The following is a 14213-nucleotide window of genomic DNA, read 5'->3' as shown; positions in this document are numbered from 1 at the left end:
CCGCCCCGCGTGACGTGCGCTGCCGGGGCCGCCCGACGAGATCAAAGCGGGAGCGGCGCGAGCCGGACTGGGGCCGGGCCGGTACCGGGCGGGTCCGTGCGCGTGAGGGGGAGCGGCGCGGGGGCGGCCCCCCCCCCCCCCCCCCCCCGCCAGATAAAGCCCTGGGCGGCCCGCCAGGGGCGGGCAGAGCAGCGCAGCGCCGGGAGCCAGGCGAGCGCTTCAGGGGAGCCGGCCGACTCGGCAGCGGTTGGCGGCGGTTTTCCTCTCCGCCTCCCCTCCGCGAAAGTGTTGTGGCGGCGGCGACGCCGGGGGTCATGAGGGGCCGCGGGGCGCCGCGCCGCAGCGGCGGCGGCGAGCACATGGCATAGCCGGGGACGGCGGCGAGCGCCGGGCCGGGGTAACAGCGGTCTGGCGGGGCGAGCGCGGTTCCCTGCATGTGGAAAGTGAGGCGAGCCAGGGAGCCCGGCGGCACCGGCGAGCACCCGGCGGCGCGGTCCTGAGCGTCCGGGCAGCGGCGGCCGCCCGCCCGCCATGGATTGCAGCCTCCTCCGGACCCTCGTGAGCCGATACGTGAGTACCGCCGGCTGGGCCCGTCCCGGCGGGGCCCCGCCAGCCCCAGAGCTCGGGAGCCGCTTCTGAGGAAGCCCTCCGCGGGGCTTTCCCTCAAAGTGCAGCTCGTACCCCAACGGATGGGAGAGCCCCCGCCGCCCGGTGAGGCGGAGGGGAAGCTGCGAGGAACAATGGGGAGTCGTGCGAATCTCTGCGGGGTAGCTGCATCGCGCTGTGGCCCCGGGCTTGCAAGAAAGGGTTCGGTCAGGAGTTTGGCGGTCCCGTGGCTCGCACAGCGGCCAGGGGAGCCCTGGGGGCCGCTGCACGTGATTTCCTCTATAAACGGAGGATGCAGCGGTTGCTAATGGGTTCCCTGCAGCCCTCTCCCCGGGTAGCTGGCTGCGGGGCTGTCCTTCGCTAAACCAGAACGGGTTGACCTAAGTTCAAAGCGCTGTAATTTATAGTGTGCTGAGATACGTAGTTATCAGGGCAGATAAAACCTCTAGTGGTTTTTTTTTTTTTCTTTCTCCTTGTTACACTGTTTCAGTCAAGCTGCGTTTTGTGGAATTGTCCAATTTAAATACACCGACAAATGGTCGGAATAATCCCAAGCTTTTGTAGATGTGAGTGGTAAGATTCAAATGCACTAAACTTGGTGTACTTTGGGGAAAGAGAGTTGATCTTGCTTGTCGGTCAGCATGTTTTCCCCCACCCGTACCATCTGAAAAAGCAAATCAGTGCATTAGAGTGGTTCCAAATGTAGCTTGAGGTGTGTCAGGGAGTGCAAATCCGGTTTCATTGAACTCCTAATAAATGTTCAGGATAATGATTTTAGTAAACTGGTGGAATGCCAGTAAGTGTGGGGTTATACAATACAAGGGTCGGGGACCACCAATACCAGGAAACTGAAAATTTCTGCTTTTGGGTGTAGAAGAAATTTAAAAAAGATGGGGAGGGATAATTGGGACTTCCAAATACATATAGTTTTTCCTCCCATGCAGAAAGTGCTGTAAGTGAGGAAACTTTCATGGTCTGACCAAGCAAAAGTAAATACACTTCGTTTTGTGCACGTTGAGAGCAATTTCCACATAAACAAGAAAGACTTCAGCCTGTATTAAGTACGAATGAAGAAGAATAGCAGAGGTGAAAAACGACTGTGGATTCTTTTTTTTTTTCCATTTACAGTAGGGTATTATGTGGAATGAGGAGAGAATGGAGAGGCAAGTACTGAAAGCAGCTATGTGTATATGGATCCTTAGAAAGTGGCCCTGAGGGAAGGAGGAGAATACTCAAAATATAATGAGTTATAAGAGAAGCAGTAGTCTCTGTGGATATGCAAAGCGCAGGTGAACTGTGCTGAGCTCTGTTTGGAAGCAGGCAGGATCAGCTTGGGTGTGGTGATCTATGAGTGGTGATCTAACTGTCAGATTCAGGTTAAGATTTTTTTGTGTGTTTTTATGGGCTCACAGCTGGAGCCTGTACAAATGGTGCATTCATTGTGCACAGAGCATACTGTGGTCTCTAAATCTCTTCTGCATAACATTGTTGCTAACCTCCCTTTCAAAGTAGGCTTAAGCATCAAATATGAAAGAAACAGGCTTGAGAGTAACTACAGTAGTTATTTTAAAAGATGAAATATATGCGAGAAGACAGTGCATTGAAAATGAAAATAAGGCACTTGAGCTTTTAAGTTGTGGACTGTCATCACCCTCCTGCACTGCTGATGAGTGCAGTCTAAAAGCTAAATGAAACATTATTATATCCCATGTAAGGAAGTGTTTCTATTTCCTAGATCACACTACTTTCTGTATTGTATGTATGCCAATAGGCTCTGTCTAGATAATTGCCTAGCTGTTCCAGGCTGCCTTGTATATTTTTACCTGTTGCTTCTTATTCTTTTGCTTTCCTTCAGTTTCTTAATTTTGAATCCTTTCAGCCAAGGAAAGATCATTTTGAAAAAAGCTGCTGTAAGTAAATTTCTGTTCTTCATTTCAGTAAGGCCGTTAAGATCTGGCAAGCTGATGCCTGTGTGTGTTGTGTGTTTTCCTTTTGTTTTTTTTATCTCCATGGTTCAACTATTTTTGTACAGCTACAGCAGTGAAAATGAAAATTAATAGTTTGAATGCTGGGCCTGAAACTGACTGCTGTACATGAGTAGCAGATGCACATGTCAGCAGTATTGCTCCATAGTTCTTCACCCAAGCTCTATACACACCAGCTATGCATCACAAGTGTAGATGTGCTTGCCTCTTTCCAAGCTGCTTTTTAATGAGGGAGACAAGGCAGTGACACTTCTGCAGGAGAGTCAGAGGATAGGTACATCTTAGGCTTATATCAAAGTAAGCTCGAGCTTGGGTTCAGTCAAAATCTACACAGAAACTATTCAATGATCGAGGTCCTCTTAGAACTATGAATTTTTGTTCTGCAAGTTGTGTCCTGGACTTGTTCAGCTGCAGGTCCTTCCCAGAGCAGGCTGGTCTCTGGATTATCTTGAGAACCCTGGCTGATGCAGGCTGGAGATGTTGTTGAGGTAGCTGGAAGCTCTTACCAGTGGTATGGTATGATCTTGGAATAACAAACAGTTGCTATGCGTTGTACTAAGGGAGACTTCTAATAGGATGGTTTCTAAGAGTTCTGTATCACTTATTTTCTTTCCCTGTACTATATGTTGTAGGACATAAAGGCATAAGTTAAATACCAGGGTTCTTGTCCTGACTGTGAAGGTCCCCCCATTCCCCTTTCTGTGGTTGCAGTCACTGTCCTGAAGCAATGCAAAATAGCATGTATCTCCAAGGCCCTATGGAAGCATACTGATGACTGGGTGCTGTCAGTTCAAGTTGAAGTCAGTTTCCTGGTTAGTATTTTCAAATATTTGTCTGCTGTTTTGCCTGTATTGAGTGTCGTCTCTGTATCTTCCAGGCATTGGAACAGTTCAGTGATGTGGGTTGAATAAGGTACATGTTCAACATGCTAGTCATATTGTAGTTCATATTTCTTCACCAAGAGATTGTGTGGCCTCTTAGGAGGACGGAGGCAGTGATGTCTTTCTCTTACTAAATTTCTAATTTGACATTCTGTTGTTCTGCCTCTTTGTATCCATCCTGCAATTTTTTTTTTTTATTTCAGCTTATATTTCCCCTTACCATTACTGCAGCCATACACAATTTATAGTGCTGGTGGTAAAGAATAACTTTCTATATAAAAGGTGTTTGTTTCACTGCAGCGCAGCTGACATGAAGTTCAGTGAAGGATCATGAAGCATTTAGAATACTACAAGCTGAAATATAGCAATGTAACTTTTCTTAATTGTGTCTAATGAGATTATTCTGTATATTTTACTGCTTCAAACTGGATGAGCTATAGTAGAGGTATCTAAGTAATGAAACAGAAACATCTTTATATACAGCTTTTCCACTACGTGGAACCACAGAATCTGAATAAGCCTTCTACAATAAGATAAATAAATAAATAAATAGACAACTGTTTAATTTACTTTCCCAAATAGTGGAAATAATAGCTATGTGGGGGTAGTATGAAAATTGCCTTGGGGGGGGTATACTGTTTGTCACATACTTTATTGAAATACAGCCTCTTTTTCTGGATGTTGTTTTTGCATCAGACAACATGCTTCTCTGTCTTCTCCTTGGATTGTTTGTGCATTCCCCAGAGGATGTATGCTACCCCGGGGAGGGCAGCCTCACAGCCTGAGAATACGGAATTAGTGTGTACTGTCCTGTAAGCATCACGCAGAGCTTGCTGTGTGCTCAGTAATGAGAGGAACTTGTTAGCTTAATATTAAGCAGTACACTATTTAGGGAACAAACATGCAATGATAATTAGAACCATGTCCATACAAGATTAGCTTCTGCTATAGAGTTAGATTATTTGTGACACTGTGTGGATATTATTAAGCAATGTGTTTTGCCCATATAACTTCAGTTGCATTAGTTTTCTCTGGTAGGTTGTTTCTTGCTGATCTCGGGACTTATGAAGTTCTCTCTTTATAGTCAAGAGGTGGCTAGTAATCTTAAAACAAGTCTTGATGACATCTTATCTTTCATAAAATGAACATTTACTTTCCCTAATAAAACATGTGCATATGTCTTTTGTATATTCACGATGGCTTTTTATGGCTGAATGTGGATTTGGATATTCCTGAATATTGTGGATTTGAATATATCTGGGCAATCTGGAAAAATGTCACTCTTTAGCATATGTTTGGACACTAAATGGATGCTAAACATCTTGTAGCCTATGGTGACAGTCTGTTCTGTATTTGTAAGACAGCTGGACCTCATCAGTAAATGCTCCTGCCCAGGTTGATGGCTTTGGGTTAAATACTACTGGGTCAGAGGTCTGTACTACTGAACAGTTTTGCCTGTATTATGTAGTATATTTAGAGATCCTGCCACTTTATTGCTTCTCCTCTTTCATGTTCTCCTATTACTTCAGGATTACAAATCTGGATGTTAAGTATTTGTTGCCTGTGTAAATATCTCTAAATGTGTATAGCAGCAGATGAGATTCGCTTCCAGAAGGCACAGTGATGGATTACAGCTCTGGCCTCTGTGAAGCTTCTCGCCTATTAGTTCTGCAGATATTTCTGAAAGATCTTTTTTTGGGAGGCTGGAATAAATGAGTTTACAAATGGATGCTTTATTTTTCACTGCTATAGAAGTGGGTCAACTTTAATCATAGTTTGAGAAGGTGATTGACTAGCCTAATCAGGAAGTTATGTTAGGGGGTTTTGGCAAGTTCTCTACTAAATTTCATGGCAGCCTGTGGCTTCTGGTCATCGGTTTAGATGATTTTGTTGCTTCTGTTGGCAGTATAATTCTAAAACTGTTTTCTAATTAGATTTCCTAAGTATTTTACGTGTGTATGTAGTCTTAGTAGAAATAAATGAATATTTAGCTTCAGGGTTTTTTCATTTATCTAGCTTTGATACAGCAAAGGTTGATAACTGCTTTGACCTGAAAGTTGGAGAAATTGTAAGCCTTGGTGCTCTGGAATTATTTGTGTCTAAAATGACAGTCCATTTATCAAGCATTTCAGATGACCTACTATTTTTAATCTAAGTTCAGTTAGTACATACGAGGGTACCCTTGCATTCTGGTTCTTGCTTTTGCTCATAGTCATTCAGCTTTCTCTGCACCCTTGCAGACTGGTATCAAACTAGTACTGTCTGGATGTTTCTTAGTCCGGGTGTCTGTTTAAAATAAACACCATTTTCTTCCTAGCTGTCGCTTAGTGTAAGTCAAAAGGTTTGTGGTTTGGTTGGTTTTTTTAATTCCAAGGATATAATTTGACAAAATCTTAAGCTGTTTTAAATGTCATGTAAATGTGTTTATATACTAACTCTGTCTGCAAACTGTCCTGATTGTACAAAAGATGTTCTCAATAGGGGCTATGCCTGTATTCACAGGTCAGCAATTGGTAACTTGCATTTCTGAAGTGTTTGTGTCTATACCTGGTTAAGTAATGCATTTTTGTTGTCTCTTGTGGAAGTCAGTTTGTCACAATGTTTTCTTGAAACCTGAGATGCTTCCCATCTCGCATATCTGCTTCACTGTGGGTCCAGTTCTTTCTGGTGTGGAAGGTGTGACAGTGTGTCTTAACAGTGTGAGTAGCTTCTGAATTCCTGTTTCCCCAAGCACCATTGCTTTGTTATTCTCCTAAGTGACTTTTTTTTCTGGGGGTGGGTGCGGGGGGAAGAGTGTATGGTGTGCTGCCTGCATACTTTTCAGCCTGTCATTTAAAAAAAGGCAAAGTTTGAAAGCTTTGCTTGCTTCAGAAGTTAATTCTGCTGAACATTGAGTGTGGCTGACAGGTTTTGGCACTTCTGCAAATCAAACTAGCTCTTGTGTACTAGTAGTGACTCTTGTTGTGTTCATTCTGGTTTTGTAATGTACTCTTAAGATGTTTCAGTATAATCCGGGGCTCAAAAAAACCCCCAGACACTCTTCCTTCCCCCATCAATTACTTATTGCTGAGGGGCAATAAACATGGAGAATTGCATGGGCTCCCCCCCCCCCATCAATTAGCTAATTTATACAAGAAAAAACATGATTTCCTCTTTCTTTAGAGAATAAACAAATGAAAATAGGACATTGTGTATGTAAAACAGCTCACTCACTGGAAGCCAGAGTACATACTACAAGCTGGTTGCTATTGACTACGAAATATTGCTCATCTGCACTCATCAGATGCTTTCTGATAGTAGAAAACATTGCTTTTGAAGCATCTAAATTGTAGAAGTATTTCAGTGACTTAAAATAGATCAAGAACTTTTAACCTTGCAATTTTTAGTGTCAAAAATACTTGTCTCTTCTGAGACAAAAGCAACTATGCAGTCCTCTCGTCTTTTGATAGCATGTTTTTGATATTAAAAAGAAGTTATTAAATATAGTTCTGCTTTTATGCCTTTTCTAAAGCACCACAGAATATCAATACTGAACTCGGGAAGCCTTTTCAAAATCATTTTTGGGAATGGAAGAGGGCAAGGTACAACATAGCACATCTATAGCTTAACATCTCTGATCACCGTTTCTCATTCATTCTTTGCTCCTGTCATACAATAGTAATTGAAACAAGAAAAGTGGCAAGGTGGAATGGGATTTTCTAATGAGTCTGCTTTTTATACTGGAAACACTTAGAAAACAGTAACTGGGCTGACAAGTAAAATGTTCCACAAATATCATAGCTGGCTACTGTTTGTGGTGTTGAGATGGGGATAATAAACTTGTTTAATCTAACTAGGTTTAAGTGTGACTAGAGAACAGTTGTGTTTTTTGAGGAGCTGCAACCTGATTGACGGCAAGATGCCTCCTCCATGTCATGTGCAGGTGTGGCAGGGAAAAGAAACCAGGAGAAAATGTGCCACAGAACAGACTGAGCAGATGTTTTAGCACCTGTTATGCAACTGGATTCAACTTTACTGGGGGGTTTTTTGAGCAAAATAGCCTGCCTCTCCTCAGGTAAGTCTTTTAGTCAGATTATATTTTTCCAGAATAATGCTTCCTATTCTACTGATCTACCATTACACAGGATAATGTAGTATTTCTATTTGTGCAATTGTCAAGGGACATTTCAGTTGAAGTTCATCCTAAGCTATGAGGCAGAATGACACTGGAATGCTATTATCTTCTCTGCTATAATTGCCATGGCAACAGCTGCAGGTAGACAAGGCAAACCAAGGATTCTTTTTCTGTATCATACAGACACCAGTTTTGTTTTTTTTTTTTTTCTTCCCTCTCAGTAATGACTCTGAGAAGCCTGTGGCACAAACATGCTCTGAGTCATCATGAAAAGTGTTTTGGTTTGGTTTTTTTTCAGTTTAACTTTGATTTTAATTTTGTAAGTGTTGAGTATTTGTGATACTATATTAAAACTGCACTCTTTCTAGGAAGAAACTGGCAGCCTTCTAGGAGAGTGATGAGATGAGCCAGTGGCTAGGGAGTTTGTTTGGAACATCACAGAAGACCACAGGCTGCTTCGTGGATCTGGATGTTAATTTCTCTGTGCATTCATCTTTCCTTAGGACAGGGATGAGAGTATTAGCCAGCTCTTCCATAGGGAGAAGTTGTAAGGGTAGTTTAATGCTTTCAGGTAATAAAATTACAATTCACAGGAAGAAAACTGGGTGTGGACATAAGCCTATAATGCCTGTGTGGTAGGGTTGTTTTTTTTTTTCTTGTTACTTAACAGTGTTCTACACTGCTTCTCCTTCTGCTACCCCCGATTTCCCCCTTTATTCCTCCATCTGCATACATGCATGTGCATTCACATGCAGATGTGTGCATATGTACTTCCTGAAATTGTGTGCACTTCATCTGGCAATGTTAAGAATTATGCCAAGATTTACCAGGGATCCAGATGTGTATTGGTATTTAAAAAAAAAAAGCTTCATACTAGCTCTTCTATCTGGTTACTGAGGTATACTGTGAAACTGTGTTCTGGGATGCTTGTTCTTATTTATGTTATCGTGGTAGTTACCACAAGCATGAAAGCTTAAGAATTTGGAGACTTCGTAGGGACATTTTTCCATTTATTCTACTCTTCCCTGTAGACTAATTTCACTTTTTGAAATAGGAGACTGGTTAATTTGTTTCCTTCATTAATCATTAAACTCATCTAGATACGGGGCAGGGTGAGGGGGGAATAGTGTTTCTTTTTCCTGGTGGCACTGACTAATCTCTTTGCCTCAGTCAAAAGAGGATTTCATCTAACCTATTTTAAATAGAGGATTAAGGACAATTAGGCACTTGTACTTTGCCACTAAGACAGGATGTTGTGAAGTCCTCTGAAAAGCACATCTGCTGATGTGCCAGTAAAGTTTTGCAAAACTGATGTTAATAATCAAAATAGTTATATGCAGAAAAAGAAACTTTGTGTATGAAGTACTTGTCTGGAGACAATTGTGTGGATGAACTTGGGAGAGGGAAGGTATTGAATTCTTTACCCAGTATTTTTTTGTCTCTAATGCTTCTAATTTACATTGTGAAGTAGACATGTAGATGAACTGAAATGGATTTCTTATTATCTGAATTGCATTAGCAACTTGCAGTTCATGCTTAGCATTTTACATAGCTCTTCACATCTTTTCAAAGTACTATTAATGAGTTGGTTGCACAAATTATTATAATGAAGTACATACACTAGTATCCACTATCTGTGCTTGTATAACTATTTTATGCCACTCATAATGAATATCAGTGGCCTCTCTTGAGGTGGATCTGAATCAACAGTGGCATTTGATAGCTAACGTTAAGCTGCTATACTTGTCAGGAGGTCATTACGAAATAAAACCATGAAAAATACTACTGTTGTTGGAACATATATGATGTGCATAAGAGTATCATGATTAATGTGGGGGAAAATGTGGGGGCTGTGTGTATTTTGGAGAAGGTTTGGCTACCAAATCCATCCTGTAAATGATAGAACTGACTGACTTCCGTGAAGTGTGGATAGTACACTGTGAAGCTACAGAGAAGATAATTGAATGACACTTGCCTCTGAGGAATTGCTCTTGCAATCCTAAGTTTATTACTAGCAGTTGTAGGGAGCTTACTGATGATCATAGTTTCTTTAGTTTTGTTTCTTGCAGAACACTAGTTTAGAGAGTTCAATCTAATCTTATTTTTGGATGATAATACACCTGAAGAAGGGTGGTCTGGAAAAAGCTGAAGTCTGTCTATTTCATCTTAGTCATGAGGTGACTTGGAGTCGAATAAACTGTAATTTCTCACACTGGCATAAACAGCGTTTCCTGAATGAGTGGAGTGTTTGGCTCTGGGGTCCCAAAGCTGACTTCAAGGAGATTTGTGGTCTTCTGTTAAAATACATCTGGTGTCTTTGCCTATGGCTTTAGCTTGATGCTAGGCCTTTGCATGCCTTCTATCTTCAGATGTTTTAATCTTGGTACCTCTTAAGCTATCATTATGACTTAAGCTGTATAGATGGGCCTAGTATCAAACTTTACTGGTGAGTAACAGAAATGATGTATCAATCACTGGATGCGTTTTGGGTAGAGTATTACAAATGTGGAGGAAATGTTGTTAGGAAAGTTGATGTCCGGCTTATTCTGTGATTCTCTGCCCCACCCCCACCCAGAGGGAGAAGACATTATTTAAAATTTAGCTGCCATGAAAGGTCTTAAAAAAACAGGTTGCCATTTAATCTTACTATAAAATGTGCCTATGTAGAAACAGACTCTTTCATTATGTGAAAGATGATATGTATGAGGGAGGATACTGCAAAGGTAGGCTCAAAACAGTTTATTGACCAAGTCATAACTAAAAGAATAATTAACTTTTATGCTGATGTTAGCAGAAATATCATGTAAATAAGTTCAGGCTGGACACTTTGCTTTGGTCAAAAAGACTCCTTACACTATAAGCAGATTTTGATTGATTAATGTTAGTGCTTTTCTTTAGTTTAATGCTCAGCACTTTCTCTGGAAACATGGAATATACTGAAATGCTGTTGTTATTCATTGGTGTTTTCTGTGTTACAAAATACTTGCAACTCCTTTCTAGTAAATTATATGTAGTTTCCTTTTCTTTGATTTATCAGTGGAATTACATTAACAGTAAATGTGCTCTTAAGAGTTATCTTAAATCTTTCACATTCTAGCCTCCTGACCACCAGTATGAGCTTTGGAAAACTTAACTCTCATAAAAAAACCTTCTGTTCATCTAGGCTTAAAAAAAAAATAAAATCAAAGATTTCTCAGGTGACCTCAAGTATTACAAACATTGTCAAGTTAATGTTTAAAATCCAATATATAGATTTTAAAATGTCTTATACTGTATCATTTTTAAGAATGTTTACCTTTTGTACCAGATTTTCAACTAATTCCTGACTACCTTAAACTAAAGCAGTTCTGGGGGTTCTAAACAAATCCTCTCTTTCTTGTTGACTTTAAGCTCTTTGCAGGAATGTATATCCTCTGTACAACAGATATATAGCCACTTAAATATATGGCTGGTCTTTAATATTATAGTGGGGAGAAGGGGGGCGGGTGGGTTAATGCTGAGATAAGAATTTTGTTTAATGACAGTCATTGAGCACAACTACAAAATTCTTTCACCTTCTAAGATTTAAAAAAGAAAACCAAAACTAACCCACAGGTTTATCATAACTTCACCTGTGAATGCTGGAGTATTGTTAATCTCTTAAACAGTGTTAACTGACTGTTTACTATTTCCAGTTGTCAGGTGACCAGGTGGCCTAATTTGGTAGGAGGTGCCTGTGTATTGGCACTGGGAGGGGAGAGATGAAGGGAAAATGAAACCAGTTCTGTTCTCAGCCCTGAACTGTGTGATCACTTGAACATGATTCATGAATATGTTGACTTCTTGATGCTGTAAGTTTTTGTCTGACATCAGGAGGTTAAACTTCCATACTTAATGGCTGTAATGACATAGAAGCAATAGGAAAGCTTCACATGCTGTTGTGAAGCAGTGCACAGTGAACACAGGCAGGTATAAACACAGGTTTATAAAGGGCAATCTGGACTGTAGTCTTGCATCTCCCGTCTCTTTCAGCCCCGGAGGTCTCAAATTTGAAAGTCTCATCTTTGTTTCTTAAAGGAAGGTTCTTAAGCCCCTGATTGTCTTCCTAAGAAGTGAAAAGGTTACCTTGAGCATTTTTGCTCTGTTAATGGTATCTGCTGTAACTTGTTCAAAGAGCTTTTATGTCAGCATATATATAAAATAAGATTTTTAAAAAATATATTAAAAAAATGACTTGAGGCTAGATTTCTGCTGGGCATGTAGAATTAAAATACGGGTATTCCTTTATTATTTTCCTGCATATAACAAATTATAAGGTATTTTAAACTCAAAATAATAATGCTTTTACACATGCATTTGCTTTTTTTGCATGTTAAAAATGATGACAAAAGCCAAACAAAGTTTGGTTGAGTCATGGTTGTAGTTGAGTCATTAAGTGAGACAACTGCAAATACTGTGAAACCTTTAAGGCTAGTAAGACTGTAGTATTGGCTTTTCTTCTTGCCCTCTCCCTCTGCCCCCAGTCAGACCACTTAATTCTGCTTATAACGACTTCTTTTTGCTGCAGTATAGCAGTTGCTTGGTTATGTGGCTTTTAGCTGATCTTTGGAGAGTATTATGATGAGGGGAAGAAGTGCCACTGCACTCTTCACTGTCAAATTTGTGTCTGTGTCTTGGAGATGCACAGGGGAAAAGCAGAAACGTGGTCTTTACAGCCCCCTGACTCGAGCGTAGGGAGCTTCCTGCCTGGCGCTGGGTGGTTAGATCAGCACAGGAGTGGAAAAGCATGTTTGTGGCACTGCTGGTGGCAGCAGGCAGCTGCATCATGTCACTTCTTCCTTAAACTGATTAAAGGTGTGATCTAGACTTCTCTTCAGTTTCTCGTAGTATGTAGAGAAGACCAAAGCAGAAATGTTAAGCAGGCTAATGCAGCAGCATATAGCTCTTATAATCTTTTAAGAGCTGTCAGAGGGGACTCTGGCAGTGGTGACAGGTTTGCTCTTTCTTTTCCCTTCTATTTTGGATGTGCTGTTGGCTTGTTGATAGACACATCTGTTTTACTTCACTCTGAGTGACAAACCATTGGGCAATGAGTATATGTGGGTGCATTCCTAAAAAGGTAACTGTTGCTCTGGGTTTGAAGGTGAAATGGGTGAAGTAGTAGCAAGTTTCACTGTGAAGGAGAGTGCTGCCAAGTGCTGGGGTTCTAGATAATGCTTCTAACTGGGATGCAGTGACATCCCAGAGTGATGACTGATGAGTCAGGGCTGATTTGACAAGTTGTTGACATCTGTGGAACACTGGCTTGTTTTGTGGGTAGCATCTGGCATCAGAAAAGGAGTAATTGGGAGAGGGGTGGGAGTTAACACTTTATAAATGTCAGGAAGCCTTATGGTTTATGGAATGAGCAGAAGCGTTTGGGGGACTACATACTGGAGGGAATGTTACTTAAAAACAAACCAGCCAACCAGGAAATAACTCCAGCCTTTCCTCCCCAAACTAACCCTGTGATGTGCACTCTTGCAACACTCACATGTCATGTGGCTCAACCTTCCAAGTTCTAAGTGCAATCAAAGCATAATGACTTGAGGGAAAATGGAACAGCCATTATATGCTTAGCATTTCCTCCCATGTGTATTTTATAGCATGCTTTATTGAAATAAGGATGCTAGCCAGCACAGGAATCCTTTGTTAAGATTGTGAAAGCTTGTGGCACCTTTACCCCTTTCACAGGCAACTGTGGGAGACTCGTAAAGGAAGGTTTCTTTGGTTTAATGTGAAGGCCAGTGTCAAATGCTTAAAACCCAAGGCTTTCTCTGCATGAAGATAAGGTGTACATGATCTGTTTCGCTAAGGATATTTGGCAGTAATTCATTCTGAAAATAATTATTGGAACTTGGTATTTCTAAAACAGGCAACAAAATATTTGTTAATGTCAGACTAGTCTGAAAATGCTTCATGCTTTTTAACTCTTTCCATAAAAAGTGACCAGATGATCTGGAGAGATCCCTTCTAACCTGCCTTTTTCTGATTCTAAAACAAGAACTGTTGATTTCTGCTTAATGTCAACTTAAAAGAGAAAATACTCTCTTGCCTCTTTTGCAGCTATCTTGGTTTTCATCTCTGAGCAGATGGTAGTAATAAGACATCCTAGTTTAAAACAGGCTCTGTGGGTAAAGCATAACATCTTAAAGTGATTACCTACAGACTCCACAGGTTGTTATTCTGAGCAGTAATTATACTGCTTGGTGTGTTTGTTCATTCATGCTTTAAGATTGCCCTAACAGAGGTTCACAGCAACTTCCCTGTGTACATCTGCTCAGTAAAAACTACTGTAGGCGGAGCTCAGGTTTTAATAGCTATGGACCTGACCAGTTTAAAGCAATTCTCCTGGCTCCAGTTAAAGTTATTGCAGTCATCCTATACCCAGTTATTGTCATCGCTCCCTACTGGCTTTAATTGCTCATGTGGCTATTCCGAAACCTTTTTCCATTAAAAAAAAAAAAAAAAGATTTTTTTCAAACTACTGAGTAATTTGTTAAGCTTGACCGATTCATGTTCCTTAATTCAGATATTCATAATATCTGAGGAAGCCCTAACCTTTTTGAAAGAGGATGGTAGTGAGTAGCTGGGTGGGTAGGGAGCTGT

At 41.0% G+C, this 14213-nt stretch overlaps 1 protein-coding gene across 10 annotated transcripts in view; it reads left to right on the top strand.

Annotated features, from left to right (window-relative positions):
• The first annotated feature begins 203 nt into the window (after positions 1-203).
• Positions 204-14213, top strand: part of ATP11A (ATPase phospholipid transporting 11A) — a 139664-nt gene continuing 125654 nt past the window's right edge. For all 10 annotated transcript variants that reach the window (XM_076360808.1, XM_076360817.1, XM_076360798.1 and 7 more), the window contains exon 1: positions 204-570. In XM_076360808.1, the coding sequence (XP_076216923.1) occupies positions 532-570 (39 nt within the window). In that variant the 5' untranslated portion in view covers positions 204-531. The remainder of the gene's footprint in view (positions 571-14213) is intronic.

This window comes from Aptenodytes patagonicus, chromosome 1 (genome assembly GCF_965638725.1).
Source record: "Aptenodytes patagonicus chromosome 1, bAptPat1.pri.cur, whole genome shotgun sequence".
Taxonomy (NCBI): Eukaryota; Metazoa; Chordata; class Aves; order Sphenisciformes; family Spheniscidae; genus Aptenodytes; species Aptenodytes patagonicus.
The sequence above is the reverse complement of the archived record's forward strand: the minus strand, read 5'-3'. Positions and strand labels throughout refer to the sequence as shown.